At 42.7% G+C, this 19,425-nt stretch overlaps 1 protein-coding gene across 1 annotated transcript in view; it reads right to left on the bottom strand.

The window, feature by feature from the left end:
* Positions 1 to 17,835: 17,835 nt before the first annotated feature.
* Positions 17,836 to 19,425, bottom strand: part of SYCP2L (synaptonemal complex protein 2 like) — a 103,237-nt gene continuing 101,647 nt past the window's right edge. The window contains exon 30 of the mRNA XM_041771204.1: positions 17,836 to 17,950. Coding sequence (XP_041627138.1) covers positions 17,836 to 17,950 — 115 coding nt within the window. The remainder of the gene's footprint in view (positions 17,951 to 19,425) is intronic.

Raw genomic sequence — 19,425 nt, forward strand, 5'->3', positions numbered from 1 at the left:
GGGGGCCGCTCCCGGGGACCCACCGTGAAGGTGGCTGAGGCCAGGTCCCTGCAAGCCCCTACAGCACCGCCTACAGCTCGCTGACCCCTGAAGGCACCCGAGCCTGGGACTCCTGAGCACTGAACAACCAGAGAACGTTTTCTTCAAGTTTGCCTGGGTTGATGTCCTAGCCGAGGAGGGACATGAACTCCACATCCCTTAGTAACAAATACTAGACATTGCAATTTCTCAAAGATTGAAGCACTCCGCGGAGCTAGCCCGGGTAGAACGAGCCGTCATTAAAAAAAAAAAAAAAGCAAAAAAAAAAGCTAGTTTAGCCCTCTGGGATTTAGATAAACTCTGGAAATAGTAACGTTTGCTTAACTATTTGTCAGATCTACCTTGCCCGGTGCTTTGGATTACGCTAGAGATGCTGGGGTGACCTGGGTGACCCCCTGCCCCGGGAGTTCCCAGTCCGGTACAGTAGATGGGGAAACGTGTGTCACCGAGAAGGGGAACACGGGAGGCAGGGGGCCGGGAAAGCTGGAGGCGGCGAGAGCGTCGGGGATGAGAGGGCTCGGTGCGGGCCAGGCAGGGGCTTTGCTCAGGAAGATTCGGAGGTTCAGCGCCAGGATCCCAACGGAGTCCCCGTCCCCCCAGCAAGTACCGGGTGCCGCCTCGCACCTGGCGTCGCCCCGGGTCTGGAACAAAGTGGCAAAGAGAAAACCCAAGTTCCCGCTGCTGGTGGCCCGGGGGTTGGGACAGGATGGGGGGAACGGGGGAGAGCCCACGGTGGTGGGCAGGCCCGGGCACGGGGCACAGGGCTCAGGGTCCTGCCCAGGCCTGACCGGCGCGCACCTGTCCATGTCCACACATGCACCTGGCCGTGTTGCAGCCACACGCACCTGGCCGTGTCCACGCATGTACCTGGCCGCGTTCACGCATGCACCTGGCCGTGTCGCAGCCACACACGCACCTGGCCGCGTCCATGCACACCTACTGCATGTCCAGCCACACACACACCTGTCTGTGTTGCAGCCATGCACACCTACCGCGTGTCACAGCCACACACACACCTACCACGTGCCCAGCCACGCACAGACCTGGCCATGTCGCAGTGATACACATACACCTACCACATGTCACAGGCACACACACACACCAGGCCCATGTCACAGGGACATGCACACACCTACCATGTGTCACAGGCACACACACACCTGGGCCATGTGATAGTGATACACCTACTGTGTGTCACAGCCACGCACACACCTGGCCCATGTCACAGGGATACGCATACACACACACACACACACCTGGTCCCCCCCCCCCACACACATACATATATATAAATAAAAAGATTTTAAGCAATTGGTTTATGTAACTGTGGGAGGTCAGCAACTGAAATCTGTAGGGCAGGCCAGCAGGCTAGAAATTCAGGTCAGAATGGTGTCACCTTGAGTCTGAAATCTTGCGAGGCAGGCCAAGAGGCTGGAAACTCAGGTAGGGTTTCCATGTTGCAATATTGACTCAGAATTGCTCCTTTTTCAAGTTGTCTTTGCTTTTAAGGCCTTCAGCTGATTGAATGAAGCCCACCCACACTATGGAGGATAACTCGCTTTACTCAAAGTCTACTGATTCAAATATCAATTATGTCTATAAACCCCTTCTGGCAAGTCTAGACTGGTGTTTGAGCAGACAGTGGGTCATAGTGTACCGAAGTTAACACACAAAAATGAGCACCACATGTTCCCTTGGTAAAATGACCAAGACCCCGCAACTTGTTTTTTACCCTTCTTGACTTCACTGCCACACAAAAAGGCTAACAGCCTCAGTCTCAAAATTCTCTTGGGCTTTGGCTTCTGAGACCCTGCAGAAGCCCAGAGATTCCCCTGCTGCTTTCTCCTCCTAAGATTACTAATTAGGTCATCTTTCATTTCTGCTAAGGCACAAAGGTGAATAAACCTTGAGAGCAGACCAGGCCACAGACTTGTAAAGCAACCGTCTCTGTACCACAAGAGAAGTGTGGTCTCAGAGATGAGTAAGGTCATTAAGCAAGCCCAGAGGAGGGGTAACAATTGATCTGGGTGGGAAGTAGAGAGGCCCTTCTGTAAGGAAAGGAAGTGGAGCCAGACCTGGAAGCACACTTAGAGACTCAGTAGTAGAAGGAGGAGAGAATTGGGTGAAGAGTTGTTCTAGTGGAAGGAAGCAGCAATATTAGAGAAAGGCATAATGACAGGGCTACTATTGTGCATTCCAGAAACTTCCACTAGTAAAGAGGAGCCTCAGTATAGAGCGTGCAGGGTGACAGGTAGAGGCAAAGGATGAAGCTAAACATGTTTAGCCTGGAGTGTGCTGCCACCAGGAAGCTGTGACAGTAGTCTGGGGAGATGGACGATGGGTGCAATGGTCATGGAGAAAAATAATATAACTGGGGAAAGGAGAAGAGGTAGGAGAAGCCAGGGGCAGAGACACAGAACTGGGGCAGGGCCTGGAGGAGGAGATCATGAGGGAGATTTTACTGGAAGGTGCCACAAAACTTTAAGGTGGGGAGGGAAAGAGTCAAACTTAAGAGCTTGAGCTTAGGGGAGGAGTGGATGGCGAGGCCATGAACTCACAGGGGAGGGCCTGTACTGGCACGGGGCTGAGCCACCAGAAAATGCCAGCATTGTGGACATATGTGGCGTAAGGTGCGTGCATAATCCCCAGTTGGGACTTGTCTAGTGGGCAGGTGCGATCGCACTGGCACTCAGGTAGCCTTTGTGCCTGAAAGACAGGGAGAGGAGAGAGTTGGCACCTCCAAGACAGTTAACTAGAAAGGAGGGCTGAAGAGGGACTCAGAGAAAGGGGAGAGAGAAGTGTCCCCGAAGCCAAGGAAAGAGAATATGTAAACAGAGTCAAATGCTGCCAGGTGATCAGCTGAGCAAATGCGGAAAGAAGAGCACTCAGCTGGGTCATTGAGTTAACAAATTGCTGGGGCTTTAGAGTGAATGAGAGGAGCCCACCCCCTGCCCCACCCAAAGAAAACCAAGCCACATGAAAATAATACCCAAGAATTAAAACTATGAAGGGAGACCCATAGTTGCTAAAAGAGAGTGAAGGGGAGTGTGAGTGAGGGGGAGTCTGAATGAACCTGCAGGTTGAGGGCAAGAAGCAGGTAACCAGGCCCCTCCCTTTGTTTCCACAGGAAAAACAGAATATACTTCACTGCCCGATCCCCTGAAAGTCATCTCTGGCCTTGAACAAACCCCACATAGAACACAGCCCAGGGGAGCCCTGCCCCTTGGAAAGGCTTGGCCTCACTCTTTACTGCCGGAAGGGTGGGGAAGGAGCCAAGTGGTAGGCGAGACATAAACTGAGGAGGGTCATTCACACAGCCCGACTTGTGTCTCCAAGTGCGATGCCCAGTTTAAGATGGCAACACAGGAAGGTTCTGAACTCGCCTCCTCCACGGAACACACCAAATTACACCTCTTGATAGAAGAACAACTCGTCCTGAAGAACTAGGGGCCAACTGAACAGCTGTTGAACCAACCAAAGGCAAAGAAAAGGGCAAGACAGAGACGTGGTAACAAAGGGAACCCCCATTTGGGAACAGATGCCTGTCCTTGGGCACAGGAAAAAAAACCTGAGGTTTAAAGAAGCAACTAGCACATAGAAGATCCACTCTGCCAAGAACAACTCTGCCAAGCTGCAGAAGCAGCTGCAAGAAAGCTCTCCAGGTCAAAGGGAGGCAGTTTGTAATTCTACCCCATCTGGGAAGCCTGGACTGGAAGAGTCTAGACACCATGGCAAGTGGGTCTGGTCATCTCAGTCAGCTTGTGACCTCAGTGAAAGCCAGGATCCATAGACCAACGCCATCCCTAGATGTGCTGGGACATAGAAAAAGAGCCATGGTTTAAAAGGGCAGAGGATTTATGGGAACCCTCTCCTCTCCCTCCTGCTTCAAGGGCCCAAACTGGAGCAAGGTCTGGCCACCATAAGGGTGGTTTTGAATGTCATTACCGCAGGGTCCTGACACCACCGCTGGTGGCTCTGCTCATCACAGGGAACTGGCGCCCTCAGCAAGCCTGGGGTTCTGAAGCCCACACCAACTTCAGTCAGCTGGGGCACAGAAAAAAAGCCGAGGTTTGAAAGAGCCAAGGAACTGTGAGAATGTTCTATCCCCTCCCCTCAAAAGTTCAGATCAGCCACAGGGTGGTGCTGGGGTGCAGAAAACAAGCTGTGGTTTTCATTTATCTTTTTACTTTTTAAAATTTGTCATATCTTGTTTTGATTTTCTTCTTTTTGGACTTGTTCTTTTTCTTATTTTCTTTTGAAAAATTTATCGTATTTTTTCTTTATTCTTTTGGTAAAAAGCCATTGTTTAAAAGTGTAACTAGCACATATAACCACAGTTCCAGCCAACCAGCAAATGTCACCAAGCACATGCAGTCTGCATAGGTGTCACCATACATGAGACCACTCCTCAACTTTAGGAGAAGTAGTCATTTTGCCTAACCCATGGAAATAAACAGAGAGTCAACCTATTGGGGGAGACAGAAGAATGTGATCTAAAAGAAAGAACAGGAAAAAAAAAAAACCTCAGAAGAACTATATGAAATAGAGATAAGCAATATGCCTGATAAATAATTTAAATAATTATAAAGATGCTGGGCTGAGAAAAGAGTGAAAGAACTCAGTGAGACTTTCAACAAAGAGAGACAGAAAATATTGGAATGCCTGGGCTGGCTCAGTCAGTTAAGCAACTGCCTCTTGCTCAGGTCATGATCTCAGGGTTCTGGGATCAAGCCCCATGTCAGGCTACCCACTCAGTGGAGAGTCTGCTTCTTCCTCTCCCCCAACTCATCCGCTTTCTCAAATAAATAAAATCTTTTAAAAAAAGGAGAGATAGAAAATATTTAAAAGAACCAAGCAGAGCTAAGAATGCATTCACTGAAATAAAAACACATTAGAGGGAATAAACAGAAGAGGATGCAGAAGAATGTAATAGCGATCTGTAATGGTAATGGAAAGCATACAAACTAAACAAAGAAGAACTTTTAAAAATGGGGCTAGACTGAGGGAACTCTTAGACAACATCAAGCAAACAAATATTTGCATTACATGGATCCCAGAAAAAGGAGAGAGAGAGAGAGAAAGGTTTAGAAACTTATTTAAAGAAATAATAACTGAAAACTTCCCTAACCTAAGGACAGAAACAGACATCCAAGTCCAAGAAGCAAAGTTGCATATAAGATGGAACCCAAGGTGGTCCATACCATGGAACATAATAATTGAAATGTCAAAGGGTAAAGAAAGAATCTTAAAAGTAGCAAGAGAGAAATAAGAAGCTACCTAAAAGGAAAGGCTTATAAGGCTATCAGCTGATTTTTCAGCAGAAACTCTGTAGGCCAGAAGAGAGTGGCATGGTATTTTCAAAGTGCTGAGAAGGAAAAAAAAGACCCTACAACCAAGAACGCTCTACCTGGCAAGGTTATCACTCAGATTTGAAGGAGAGATAACATCCCCCAGACAAACAAAATATAGTTTATCACCACTAAATCAGCTTTACAAGAAATGTTGAAGGGACCTCTTTAAGTGAAAAGGAAATGGCCATAGACATAAGATGAATAAAAAGATGTAAATTATTACAACATACACATAAAATGTGGAGAAGGGAGTAAAAAGGGAAGAGAAGGAGGAAAAGACAAATATTTTTTTCTTTTTAAGAATGTGTTTGAACTTAAATTACCATCAAAATAATATGGACTGCTATTACTTAGGATGCTATATATGGACCTCATGGTTACTGCAAACCTCAAACCGTGATAGATTCGTAAAAAGAGAAAGAAAGCCAAATAGAACACGATGGATACATATCAGTCACAAAGAAGGAGAGCAAGAGAAGAAAGGAACAAAATGCTACAAAAATAGGCATTCATATTGGTAAAGAAGTTAAATTGTCACTATTTGCAGATGACATGATACTATACTTAGAAAATACTGGAATAAGTGCATTCACTAAAGTTGAATGTTAGAATAAATGCATTCAGTAATACCCAGAAATTAGTAGCATTTCTATACACAACAAAGTTGAAGAGAATTTTTTAAAATACCATTTACAATAGCACCACAAAGAATACCTAGCAATAAACTTAACCAAAGAGAGGAGAGACCTATACTTTGAAAACTATAAAATACTGATGGAAGAAATTGAAGTTGATACAAACAAATGGAAAGATATCCCATACTCACAGGTCTTAAAGAATATTATCAAAATACCCAGGGTACCCAAAGCAATCTATGGATTCAATGCAATCTCTACCAAAATACCAATAGCATTTTTCACAGAACTAGAACAAATACTACTAAGATTTGTATGGAACCAAAGACTGAATGACAAAAGCAATATTCAGAAAGAAGAACAAAGCTGGAGGCATCACAATTCCAGATTTCAAAATATACTACAAATCTGTAGTACTCAAAACAGTATATTACTGGCACAGAAACAGACACATAAATCAATGGATCACAATAATGGCCCCCCAAATAAAACCACATTTATGTGATTAATTAATTTATAACAAAGGAGGCAAGAATATACAATGGGGAAAAGACAGTCTTTTCAATAAATGGTGCTGGGAAAACTGGACAGCTACATGTGAAAGAATGAAACTGAACCACTTTCTAACACCATACACAAAAATAAACTCAAAATGAATTAAAGACCTAAATGTGACATGAAACCATAAAAATCCTAGAAGAGAACACAGGCAGTAATTTCTCTGACATCAACGATAGCTCTAGTTTTCTAGTTATGTCTCCTAAGGCAAAGGAAACAAAAGCAAAAATAAACTATTGAGACTAATCAAAATAAAAAGTTTTTGCACAGTAGAAGAACATCAACAAAACAAAAAGACAAAGTATTGAGCAGAAGATATTTGCAAGTGATACATCAAATAAAGGATTAATATCTAAAATATACAAAGAACTCATGCAACATCAAAAAAAAAACCTCACAAAAATCTGATTAAAAAATAGACAGAAGGCCTGAATAGAAATTTCACCAAAGAAGAAATACAGATGGCTGACAGATACATGAAGAGATGCTCAGCATCACTCATCATCCAGCAAATGTAAATCAAAATCACACTGAGATATTACCTCACACCTATTAGATTGGCTAAAATCAAAAAAGAAACAATAAGCGAGGATGTGGAGAAAAAGGAACCCTTGTGCGCTGTTGGTGAGAATGTCAACTCGTGCAGCCATTGTGGAAAAGAATATGGAAAATCCTCAAAAAATTAAACATGGAAATACTGTTTGATCCAATAATTACACCATTGGGGGTTATTTACCCAGGGAAAAGGAAAACACTAACTTGAAAAGATATATGCACCCCTGTGCTTATTGTAGCTCATAAGCACAGGGTTTTGTGGGAACAAACCAGACATCCATCAATAATAGATAAATGGGGGCAGCCCAGGTGGCTCAGCAGTTTAGTGCCACCTTCGGCCCAGGTTGTGATCCTGGAGACCCAGGATCGAGTCCCATGTCGGGCTCCCTGCATGGAGCCTGCTTCTCCCTCTGCCTGTGTCTCTGCCTCTCTCTCTCTCTCTCTCTCTGTGTGTCTATCATGAATAAATAAAATCTTTTAAAAAACAATAGATAAATGGATAAGGAAGATGTGGTATATAAAACATATACAATGGAATAGTACATGGCCATGAGAAAGGATGAGATCATGCCATTTGAGACCTGGACGGACCCTGTGGGTATCACACTAAGTGAAACTAATCAGATTAAGACAAAGGCCATATGATTCCACTCATAAATGGAATCTTAAAAAAATGAATAAATGAACAAAAAGATCAGAACTATAAATACAAACAGATGCCTGCCAAAGTGGAGGAGGATGGGGCTTGGGCAAAATGGGTGAAGGGGAGTGAGAGATACAGGCTTCCAGGTACGGAATGAGTAAGTCACAGGAGTAAAAAGCAGAGCATAAGGAACACAGTCAATGGTACTGTTAATAGTGGTGTAATGGGGACAGGTGGTAGCTACACTTGTGAGCACAGCATGACGTACAGAGTTGTCACACCACTACAGTGCACAACTGAAACTAACGTAACGTGTCAACTACACACACACACACACACACACACACACACACACAGGACAAAAGCCAGGAGATAATCTGTATGGAAGGGAGGTGAGGACCACAGTAAATCCTGCGAAGAGCCCCTATGGAAGATGGAAGGTTATGGCGCAGAGGAATATTGGAAACCACAAATGAGGCCAACACCACAGCTTGGTCAGAGTTCACTGAGGTGGGCACAGGGCTGCTCCCAGGAGAGGAGGTGGGCGCTGGTCTATGCTGCTTTCCGGGTTTGTGTAATTGTCCCCATCAGACAGCTAGCTCCTGGAGTCCCTTGACAATAACGCTGAACCCTCAACACTAAGCATAGAGCTTGGCTGTGCATACAGTTAGTGCTCAATAAGGATTCGCTAATAAGACAACACTGACTGAACACATTTGGGGGAATATTTCGAAAGAGATATCCCCCAATATCTCAAGTTTGCGGTTTTTGCAACTGACATCAGCTCATCCTTAAACTTAGCTCTTAAATCCTATACCTTTATCATATGGCTTTACTCATATGCTGAATATAAGAAAAAGTCAGAGAGGAAGACAAACCACGAGAGACTCTTGACCCTGGGAAACACACTGAGGGTTGCTAGAGGGGAGGTTGGTGGGGGGCGGGGTAACTGGGTGATGGCCATTTAAGGAGGTCATAGGATGTCATGAGCACTGGGTGTTATATGCAACTGATGAATTACTAAAAACTACATCTGAAACTAATGTTATACTATATGTTGGCAAATTGAATTTAAATTCTAAAAAAAGGAAAAACCCTATACCTGCCACGAGCTAGCACACCTGTTCCCTCCTTTACCTTCTGTCCTAGGGGAGGCCTTTACTGCTGTTAAAACCTCCTGGTGGATTGCACTGGGTCTTCATACTGAGAGTAGACTAATCCTCCTAAACCACCATGGTCCTTTATCGTTCTCTAGTGAGTCTTCAAGGACTCTTTCTTACCAACAGAATAAAGTCCTTCTAATCAAGCCAGTAAAGGCACTTCCGCTTGGGCCTAAACAAACTTAATTTCCACTAACACTCCATAGTGTTCCAGCCTTGAACAAACCCTGCACCCCTCTGCCTCTGTTCCACTAGTCACATCGGACCCTTTGCTAACCCTAGAAAAACCCTCCCCATCCTTCAAGAGCTCAACCGGTGCTTTCCCTCCAGGAAGCTGGCACTGATCATGCCAACCAAAAGCACCTGTCCCTCCTCCCAACCTTGCTGGAGCTCAGTTTACACTTCATTTATGGCACATGTCTCACACGGCCTCGAGATCTTTCAGCTCCCTGGTGTCTTAAGACTAAGTTCTTACTAGTTAAGATCATGCCTTATCTAACTAACATCCACCACATGAGCTAACTGAAGGCTTTAGAGACAACAGTTCCCCAATATATGTCTACCAGTTATCAGAAGTCCTATGTATCCTGTAGATGTCCTTCAGTGAAGACAGTCAATGTAATGGTGCTGAAATCCATAAAATTCCAGGTCACCAGGAATTGTGAGCCCTAACTGGCATATACCCAAATTAAACGAGGTTAATTGGATCCTTTGGGCTTAAAAAGTGCTCTTGTGCTCTGTAAAGCTTACAATAGACTAAACCATAGCTCGTTAAAAAATTCTAAAGAAAGGGATCCCTGGGTGGTGCAGCGGTTTGGCGCCTGCCTTTGGCCCAGGGCGCGATCCTGGAGACCCGGGATCGAATCCCACATCGGGCTCCCAGTGCATGGAGCCTGCTTCTCCCTCTGCCTGTGTCTCTGCCTCTCTCTCTCTGTCTCTCTCTCTCTCTGTGACTATCATAAATAAATAAATAAAAAAATTAAAAAAAAATTCTAAAGAGAAAAAGGTGACACATTGGGGTTGGAAGCATCTGTTTTGGGCAGATTAAATACATAATACATAAGATATACTATGTCACTAAGTTATGTTCTACATTGAATAAACCGTTTTCAGCCTGCAGTCTTTAACTGCACTTATCCAATCTATGAACAGTTACTTTGTAAACAGCCTCAAATTAGATGGATTTTATTTTCCCCAAATAAATCCACTCAACTGTATAGGCAGTCTTCATACATGCAGGCTTTATTGGAGCCTTTATAATTATCACATGAGTATTTCTCCTCTGCTAAAGCTAGTAGTTTTGTGAATGTGCTGGAGAAACTAGAATATTTGTAGATCAAGTGAAATAATAACTGTTTCAAAATACAGCACCATTTTCATCTGAGCTATTTTCATCACAAATTAAATTCTCCCCCAAAGAGATATACAAATAGCATGTATACAGATGTTCAGATTTTTCCCCCCATATAACTTGAGAACCGTTCTCAAAATCAATTTTACTTAAAAAAAAAATTTTTTTTAAGCAATACTCTAAGTTGGTAAACATCCTGAACCTCCTATTTTCTGGCTACACTTTGATACAGAAGGTTAACTTTGGGAACAAATGGACAATAACACAACTGCAAACTACCAGCCTATTCCATTCTATTCCGACGCAGCAGTTCTCAGGGATCCCATGTGGAGTGAAGCAAAATCAAGAAGCCAGAGCACTAAAGCACCACTGTGTGGTCCATGCCAGATTTATCATCTCCAGGTGGCTCAGACTGGTGGAAAGAAAGAAAAAAGAAAGAGAACAGTAGTTAGCTCAGCCTGAAATGCCCACCTCTTTGTCCCTCAGAGAGCCAACACGAACATCACCAATCAGCTACATCACTAACTCAGACATTCAGTGAAGTTGCATCTTCTGTGGCCAGTGGTAGCTAGTCAGTACACTGGGTAAAAAGCTGGCCAGAGTCAAAATCACCCTCAAAAATGGCTTAGCCGGGGCTCCTGGGTGGCTGAGTTGGTTAAGCAGCCTGATTTTGATTGGCTCAAAAGTTTTTTATTTTGGCTCAGGTCATGATCTCAGGGTTCTGAGATCAAGCCCTGCATGGGGCTCCACAGCCAGCAGGGAGTCTGCTTCGGGATTCTCTCTCCCTTGGCCTCTCCCTCTACTCTCTCTCTCTTTCTCAAATAAATAAACAAACCTTTTTTTTTTTTTAAAGGCTTAAACAGGGATCCCTGGGTGGTGCACCGGTTTGGCGCCTTCCTTTGGCCCAGGGCGCGATCCTGGAGACCCGGGATTGAATCCCATGTCAGGCTCCTGGTGCATGGAGCCTGCTTCTCCTCCCTCTGCCTGTGTCTCTGCCTCTCTCTCTCTCTCTGTGACTATCATAAATAAAATAAAATAAAAATTCTTAAAAAAAATAAAAAAATAAAAGGTTTAAACATGTGCTGCTTTGAAACTGTGCCTATCTCTTTATAGTTGAACACCGCAGGTTATTTTTCCCTCTAGTGTTGGAGGAAAGACAGGTACTTCTTGGACGGAGCCCAAGGCAGTGGCTGGGCTGGCTGTCGGGGTCATGCTGTATGAAAAATGCACATTGTTAATAACCAGACTGGGTTGAACCCAGTTCACTCCTCATGAAACAAGAGGTAGATAAGAGCTGCCGCCCAGGAAGGAAGAGATTTTCCCATCCTGAGGCAAACACCAAGGTGCATGCTCATGGCCAAGAATGGCCAACAGAATGACCCGCGCGATTTAAGTTATTTCTCTTTTTCTCTCTGTTCAGCACATGTAATTTGATTCAGGCTTGACAGACATTACTAGATAGTTCCTCCACATCTGTCCTCCCTTTCTTATGTACGGAATCCACTACTTGAGAAACAGTAAGAGTTCAATTCTCCCCATATTCCCTTTCCACTGTGGAGGGCCAAGTGACCTAGGTCAGGTCAGTAAGATGGAGACCAATGTCTGTTGGTTTGCACTTCCATGAAAACTGTTTTCTTAAGTTGGATAAAAGGAAGGTGAAGGTAGATTCTGCTGGCACACATCTTTTACCTTTCATCATTTCCCCCCCTTCCTGCCCGGAGTCTAGAAGATATTCCTAGAAGTAGAGCAGACAATCACTCTAAAGCCCAAAGCCTGGGACGCCTGGGTGGCTCAGTGCTTGAGCATCTTGCCTTCAGCTCAGGGCGTGATCCCAGGGTCTTGGGATCGAGCTCTGCATCAGGCTCCCTGCATGGAGCCTGCTTCTCCTCCCTCTGCCTATGTCTCTGTCTCTCTGTCTTTCATGAATTAATGAATAAAATCTATAGAAGGAAAAAATAAAGCCTAAAGCCATATGAAGGATGGCTGAGCAGGAAGCTAAAAGAACCTGGTCTCTGATGGCTACTTAATGCTACTGCATCACTAGCCCTGGATAACCTCTTTCCCTCTGGGCTGCTGCTTACCAGGGAAAAATAAAACCCCTACTTGGTTTAGCTGCTGGAGCCTGATTCCGGTTAATGTGACCAATTGTAACATGTACGTTTAATTCACATTTGATCCAATTCTCTGTTAGGACTGGGAATTAGGCTAATATTCTTAACTCAGATTAGTCTTTTCTCTATATCCTCTTTTAGGGCTATTTTGATTTGAAGATTTGCTATTTTTGTTTTCCCAAAAGAAAACAGTGATTTTTCCCTGGGGTGTCTGGGTGGCTCAGTCAGTCAAGCATCTGCCTTCAGCTCAGATCATGATCTCGGGGTCCTGGAATGGAGCCCCAAGTCGGGCTTCTTGTTCAGTGGGGAGTCTGCTTCTCCCTCTCCTTCTTTTCCTCCCCTCTGCTCATGCTCTTTCTCTCAAATAAATAAAATCTTTTTTAAAAAAAGAAAATAATTTTTTCCTGATAAAGTAATTCAAGGTATATGTAAAAGGATATTCATGACAGAGTTATTTGCTATAGTAATTTAAAATAACCTGGATGTGCAACAATAGGGAATCAAATGTATAAGTTATAGCATGTCCATAAACTACAATATTTTACAATTAATTTAAAAAAGTAGACTCATATTACTGACTTGGAAAGGAATCCTACTTTTGCTAAGAGAACAAAAATATGCCTAATATTTAGTATAGCTTTGTGTTACTTAAAAATACACATATGTATCCTTATATGGACATTTATAGGATATTGTCCATATCCTTATATGAACATATATATGTTTATATATGTTCATATGTTCATATATTTATATATATGGACAAAGTGTCTGTCAATGCTTAAATGCTGTCAAACTGTAAAGAGGTAGTTACCTCAGGATCATAGATAAGGAGGGTTAGGGAAAGGGGAAAAAATAATTCTTTATAAATGTTATGCTGTTTAAATTCATTCCACAAAAGTAATTCATATCTTGGACTAAATTCTAAAAATACAGAAGTAGCCTAGGGTAAGACGATTCACCCAAAATGTTACCACACAGAAATAACCACAGTTGACATTTGGGTGATATCTTTTAGACTCTAGACCTCTCACCGTGTATACATGCATATAGATACACACACAAACTCTCCCTTAAGTTACTTTAACACATTGGAACAGCCCGAGAACTTTCTCCTGACACTCTTCTCTATACTCACACCCTAAGTCAACTCCACTGGTCTCATGTTGCCCTCTGCCATGAGTCTAAGTCTCAACTATCCACTCATTTGCCAACTCCATTCAGATGCTGAAATCACAAATACATGTTCCAAGTTAAGCTTTTAATATTTATCCACAACTTCCTCATCACCCTACCAGCTAAACCAGGCCTTTCATAGTCTCCACGATCTCATTCAGTGACACCACTGTCCATCAGGGTTGCTCAAACCCCAACCCTGGAAGTTTGTCCTACACCCCTCCCGACTCATCGGAAACCCTTCCAGCTCCCTTTCTGTTGCTCATGTCACCTGATCTCCCACCTCAACACATACGCAGAGGGCCTTAAAAGTAGTCCTTTACTGGGGCTCCTGGGTGGCTCAATGGCGGAGTATCTGCCTCTGGCTCAGGTCATGATCCCGGGGCCCTGGGATTGAGTCCTGCATCAGGATCCCTGCAGGGAGCCTGCTTCTCTCTCTGTCTCACATGAATAAATAAATAAACAATTTTTTAAATAGCATTCCTTTACTATTACACCTTTCCCTGCCACTAGAGTAAAGTCTTTCTACAGCCCATAAGGTGACTACCATCCCCCCACACAGCACACCCGCCAGTCTCATCTCATACTACTCTGCCCTCACTCCTGTTGCTTGACTCTCACTGAATTCCTAGAACCTATCAAGCTGCTTCTGGCCTCAGACATTGGTCTTGGCCATTCCCTCTGAAATGCCCTTTCTCAGTCTCCCCATTGCTGGCTCCACCCCACCCTTTGAGTTTTAGCTCATATGTCACTTCCTTAGAGAGGCTTGACTTGATTCTCTTTCTACACCATCAGTCTCTGTCATCACACTTTTTTCCTTCTGACCACTTACCACTGTCATGAATTCTTACCTATTTACTCTTCACCGTCTGTCCATTCTACTAAAGCGCACCCTCTATGCAGCCAAGGACCTCTTGGGTACCATACCGGCCCCAGCATCAGAGACAGTACCTGGCACCTAATAGACTCAGCAGTTTCTTAAGTGAATGACCATATACATCCTCATTAGCATTTAAAACAAATGGAATCATGTGGTCTACAATGCTTTGCAACAAGCTTTTACTTTTCATTCACTGTTAAATGTCTTCCCAAGTCAATTAATCTAATCCAACCATTCTTTTTTGAAATGGCCATGTGGCATATCATGTAAGTCTATGAATCTCTTTAACCAAGCTCTAGCTGGGCATTCAGGCAATTTTCAACCTCTCCTTATTAGAACTGCTTGTGATACACACCACTGTACATATCCTTGCACAGTCCAATCTAATCCTGAAGATAATTTCCTGGAAGTGGATTTGCTGCATCAAAAATCACAAAGCACAGCTTTGGACACTGGAATTTAAGAAAAAAGCCACCCACTTCAGTTATTCTCAAATAAAATGAAACAAAACCCATGTTTTTAAAGTAACACTATAGCTTAAGATACATGGAATGTTATTCTTATGAAAATATAGTTGGACATGGTCTACTTAGGGAACCTACCTTAGACCTCTAAGTCGAAGAGACTTTCAAGTTGAGAGCTGTATAAAAAGCCCCATTATTAAATACTGGGGAAATGAACAATACAATGTTCTATGAACCCAACTAAGCAAGAAGGCTGTTGTCTGTAAAGTGACCGGATCCAAGAACAGAATAGTTGGTGGTTGTTCAACACATTCCATGTTTATTTACTCTGTAGGGCTCACAGCACAGGCAGAAAGCTTGTAGAGCGATAGCCCCAAGAGCTGCTGGGCCATCTGGGGAAACATTAGGGCTCACGGTAATAATTCTACAAACTCCTTCCTTTAAAAATCTCTCTGAATCAAAAAAAAAAAAATCTCTCTGAATCAATCCCATCCTGTCTCAAATCCCTCTCTGCCTTTGCAGCTGCTAAAAGGCAGCCCTTATCAGCCACATTCTCATCCAGTGATGCCTATAGCTCTCCTCTGCTCTGGTCTGCTCCCCAACGTCCTCTGCCTCTTCTTCAAAGAAAATGTCTCCCTGTCTACTTTTCACTAAAATGCAGACTTCTTAGGGTACCACGTTCCCCAATTTGCTCTGTCAATTAAAAAGTTTTTGTGGGTTTTTTTTCTCTGTTGTCCTCTTACTTCCTGGCCAGGTGGAGAGGTAGATATTCTCCTTCTCTAAGCTATCAAACATGGGGATTACTCCCTCTCCTCTAGACACCTCTCTGCTGATGTTTATGCCAACCACCTAACTTATCATCCATCATCCTGGCCCCTCTGTTCACCTGGCCCTGGTTCCCATCAGCCTTAGTAGTAACTGAAACTCCGTCATGAGGGACCCATCTGCATGCTGTGGCTTCTCAGTTTTTTCATCTCCTCATATCCTCACCTCCTCTAGCATTTTCTTCAGTTTCACCACAGCTAGGCACTCTCAGATTTTTGGCATCACTTCCCACCTCTGAAATCTTGATTCTCAACATCCCATTTTTTGACCACACTTTTTGGGCCTTTCCAAGTCACCTCCTCTCCTTCCCTCACTGTCCTAACTTTTGATTCCACTGAAACTGACACCATTTATGTATGGAATGTCTGTGCCCCATTCAGTTGCTACAATTCCCCCTGCACCCAAGTGATGTAGAAAGTAGGGTCTCAGAGAGGTAATCAGGATGACAGGAGGTCATGAGATGAAGCCCTCACAAGTGAGATTAGTGCTCTAAAAAAGTCAGGAGAGAGCTTGCTTTCTCTGCTCTCTACCCTGTTAGAGCTGACATCTTTATGTTACCGGAGTCTCCCCATCGACTGGTCCTGAAATTAGTAATAATGCATTTAGAGTTTCTCTATTAAGTTTCTACTAATAGTTTCTCTATTAGTGGCTTTTGGACTGAGATTTTTCATACTACAGAATATCTAGTTATGACTTTTTTAAAATTTTATTTGAGAAAGAGCAAGAGAGAGGAAACGCAGATGGAAAGGGAGAGACAGGCTCCCCACTGAGCAGGGAGCCGGATGCAGGGGTTGATCCCAGAACCCTGGGATCATGACCTGAGCCGAAGGCAGATGCTTAACCAACTGAGCCACCCAGAGGCCCCTAGCTATGACTATTTGTGTGGGTTTATACAAATTTAAACACAGATGTAGCAATTTCTCAATGCCTTTTGAAATCTATGGGGAGAATCATAGTGATTTTTCTCCCTAGATTGATTAGCAATTGGTGTTATTAGCGGATTTCCTAATATCAAACCATTTTTGTGTTACTGGAATAAATCTCCCTTGATCATGACATATTATTCCTTTAATAAGCTGTGAAATGATGTTTGCCAATATTTTTACTTTGAATTTTGGCTTTTGAGTGAGATTGCTCTATTTTTCTTTGTGTAATTTTCACTTGATTTTGGCATTGTAATGCAAGATGCATAAAAAGAATTGGGGAATTTTCATTCATCTGTGCATTAGAATAATACTAAAGTTACCCTTTAGTCCCATTTAGTCAACAGCACTGAAGTTATCCTTTGCTAAGGGACCAGTAGAATTCCTCTGTGACACAATCTGAACATACACATCTGCATGGTAGTTCATCAACTCTGTCTACTTCTTCTATGAATATCTCCCGTCTATGTAGGAGTCCATTTTATTCAGTTATATTTTTTAAAAGTGTTAGGGTATCCTTTAGGGCTTACTTCCCTCACTCCAATTCCATCAAAGCAAACCTTTGTACCTACCCCATGAATGCAGTAGTGACACGGGGCTTTGGCTTTCCTCATGAAGGCTGATCTGGGTTAAGCCTGGAAGAAATTAGTCTATCTCATTACATTTATATTAGAGGATTTAAAAATAAGAATACACATATATGTACATACGTCCATACATTAATTATTTCATAGATCATTGCATTACTTGGATGTTACCTGAAGAGGATCAATGGCCAATTCAGAATATCAGCCTAAGCTATTAATATTTTTACTTGATTCTATTTTATGCATTGTATCTGTCAAAGCTACTAGCCTACAATATAGGTAGAGATATTTCATCACAACCATTCAAAGTAACGAATCCCTTCCTGATATCCTGGTTGGTCAGACAGATAGATGAGAGAGATAAATAGATAAATTTAAATAAAATAAAAAAAATTGAATTCCTATGTTCTTGCAGCCCTGTGCTAGGGGCTGAAATAATCTCGTGTGAGGAATGTCCTTTGCATTTCCCTAGCAAAATACGTAAAACCACCACATTTGCACCATGATATGCAAACATGCCAAAAGGACAGACACTGAGTACCAACCAGATCCAGATACTGGATCTCAGTCAAGCTCGTTAACCTGTCTCATAGATACTTGCAGCCTGGTGCCCAGTAAGCACCCAGCATGAGCTACAAGCATCATCACCATCATCTCTCTTCTGCAAGCTGCAGGGTGGTTTCTTTCGGTGTCTGGAAGAAAAGAGAGCAAAGGCAAAACCCAGGGAGATGTATATTTTGGAGGAATTTTTGTTCTTTAAGGTATTCTAAATTCACACAAGGGGCCTATTATCAGGAGATGAAAGCAAATAGTAATTAACATCCTACAATGTAATGTGTATGAACTCAAGAGACAGTTATCTAAAATCTGGGGTTTAGTCAAAATAATTCCCCAGGTTTCAGAAGACGAAGGGGTATAAACTTCCCTAATTTTTAATATAGCATTGCTTTATATCAGCAGTTCGCAGAGTGTGAACGTTTGGGACCCTTAAGAGACTGCTTTTCTTGGAGATCTCTAAGCTTCCAAAGGTTCTGTGAGTCCAAAACTATTTTCGTAATAATGGCAAATAATGCTAAGATCTTGTTTGCTTTTTTTTCATTCTTACTCTCACAAATACTCAGTGGAGTTTTCCATTACATGATGTGTGATATCACAACAGATTGAATTCAGAAGCAAATATGACAAAAAAGCTACCTCCTGTGAAGTCTGGCATTAAAGAGATTTGCAAAAATAAAACAATGCGGGCAGCCCTAGTGGCTCAGTGGTTTAGCACCACCTTTGGCCTGGGGCGTGATCCTGGAGACGTGGGATCGAGTCCCGCATTGGGCTCCCTGCATGGAGCCTGCTTCTCCCTCTCCCTATGTCTCTGCCCCTCTCTCTGTCTCTCATGAATAAATAAAATGTTTTAAAAAATAAAAATAAAAAATAAAACAATGCTACTCTACCCACATGTTTGTTTTGAAGAGTCTGGTTATTTTTCATAAAAATCTGTTACTGACATCAATATGTAAAGGTTTGTTTCGGTTATTTTTTTAATTAGTCATTCTATTTTTTATAAACCAGTCTTTTGAATATGTTCAGCCATGAGTGCAAAAGATTCATTCATCTGAATTGTGACCCACATATATATGGTGACAAGCTTTTTAAGAGAGGGAATCCAGGACAAACCTATACTAATATATACATAGTGATCGCACCAGTTTGCATTCCCACCAACAGTGCATGAGGGTTCTGTTTTTTCCACTTCTCCAACACCTGTTATTTGTTTCTTTGTGATACTATCCATTTTGACAAGTATAAGGTAATATATCATTGGATTTAGAATTGCATTTCTCTAGTAGTTAGTGATGTGGAGCATCTTTTCATGTATTTGTTAGCCCTCTGCATGTTTTCTTTGGAAAACTGTCTATTCCGGTCCTCTGCCTATATTTTAATTGGAACATTTGTTTTTTTGTTTTGTTTTTGGTGTGGAGTTGTAGAAATTCTTCATATATTTTGGATACTAGCCCCTTATCAGATACGTCATTTGCAAGTATCTTCTCCCATTCAGTAAGTTGCCTTACATTATGTTGATGGTTTCTTTTGCCATACAAAACCTTTTTATTTTGGTGCAGTCCCACTTTTTGTTTTTGTTTCCTTTGCCTGAGGAACAGGGTCATGTCTAAGA

This window comes from Vulpes lagopus, chromosome 10, assembly GCF_018345385.1.
Source record: "Vulpes lagopus strain Blue_001 chromosome 10, ASM1834538v1, whole genome shotgun sequence".
Lineage (NCBI taxonomy): Eukaryota > Metazoa > Chordata > Mammalia > Carnivora > Canidae > Vulpes > Vulpes lagopus.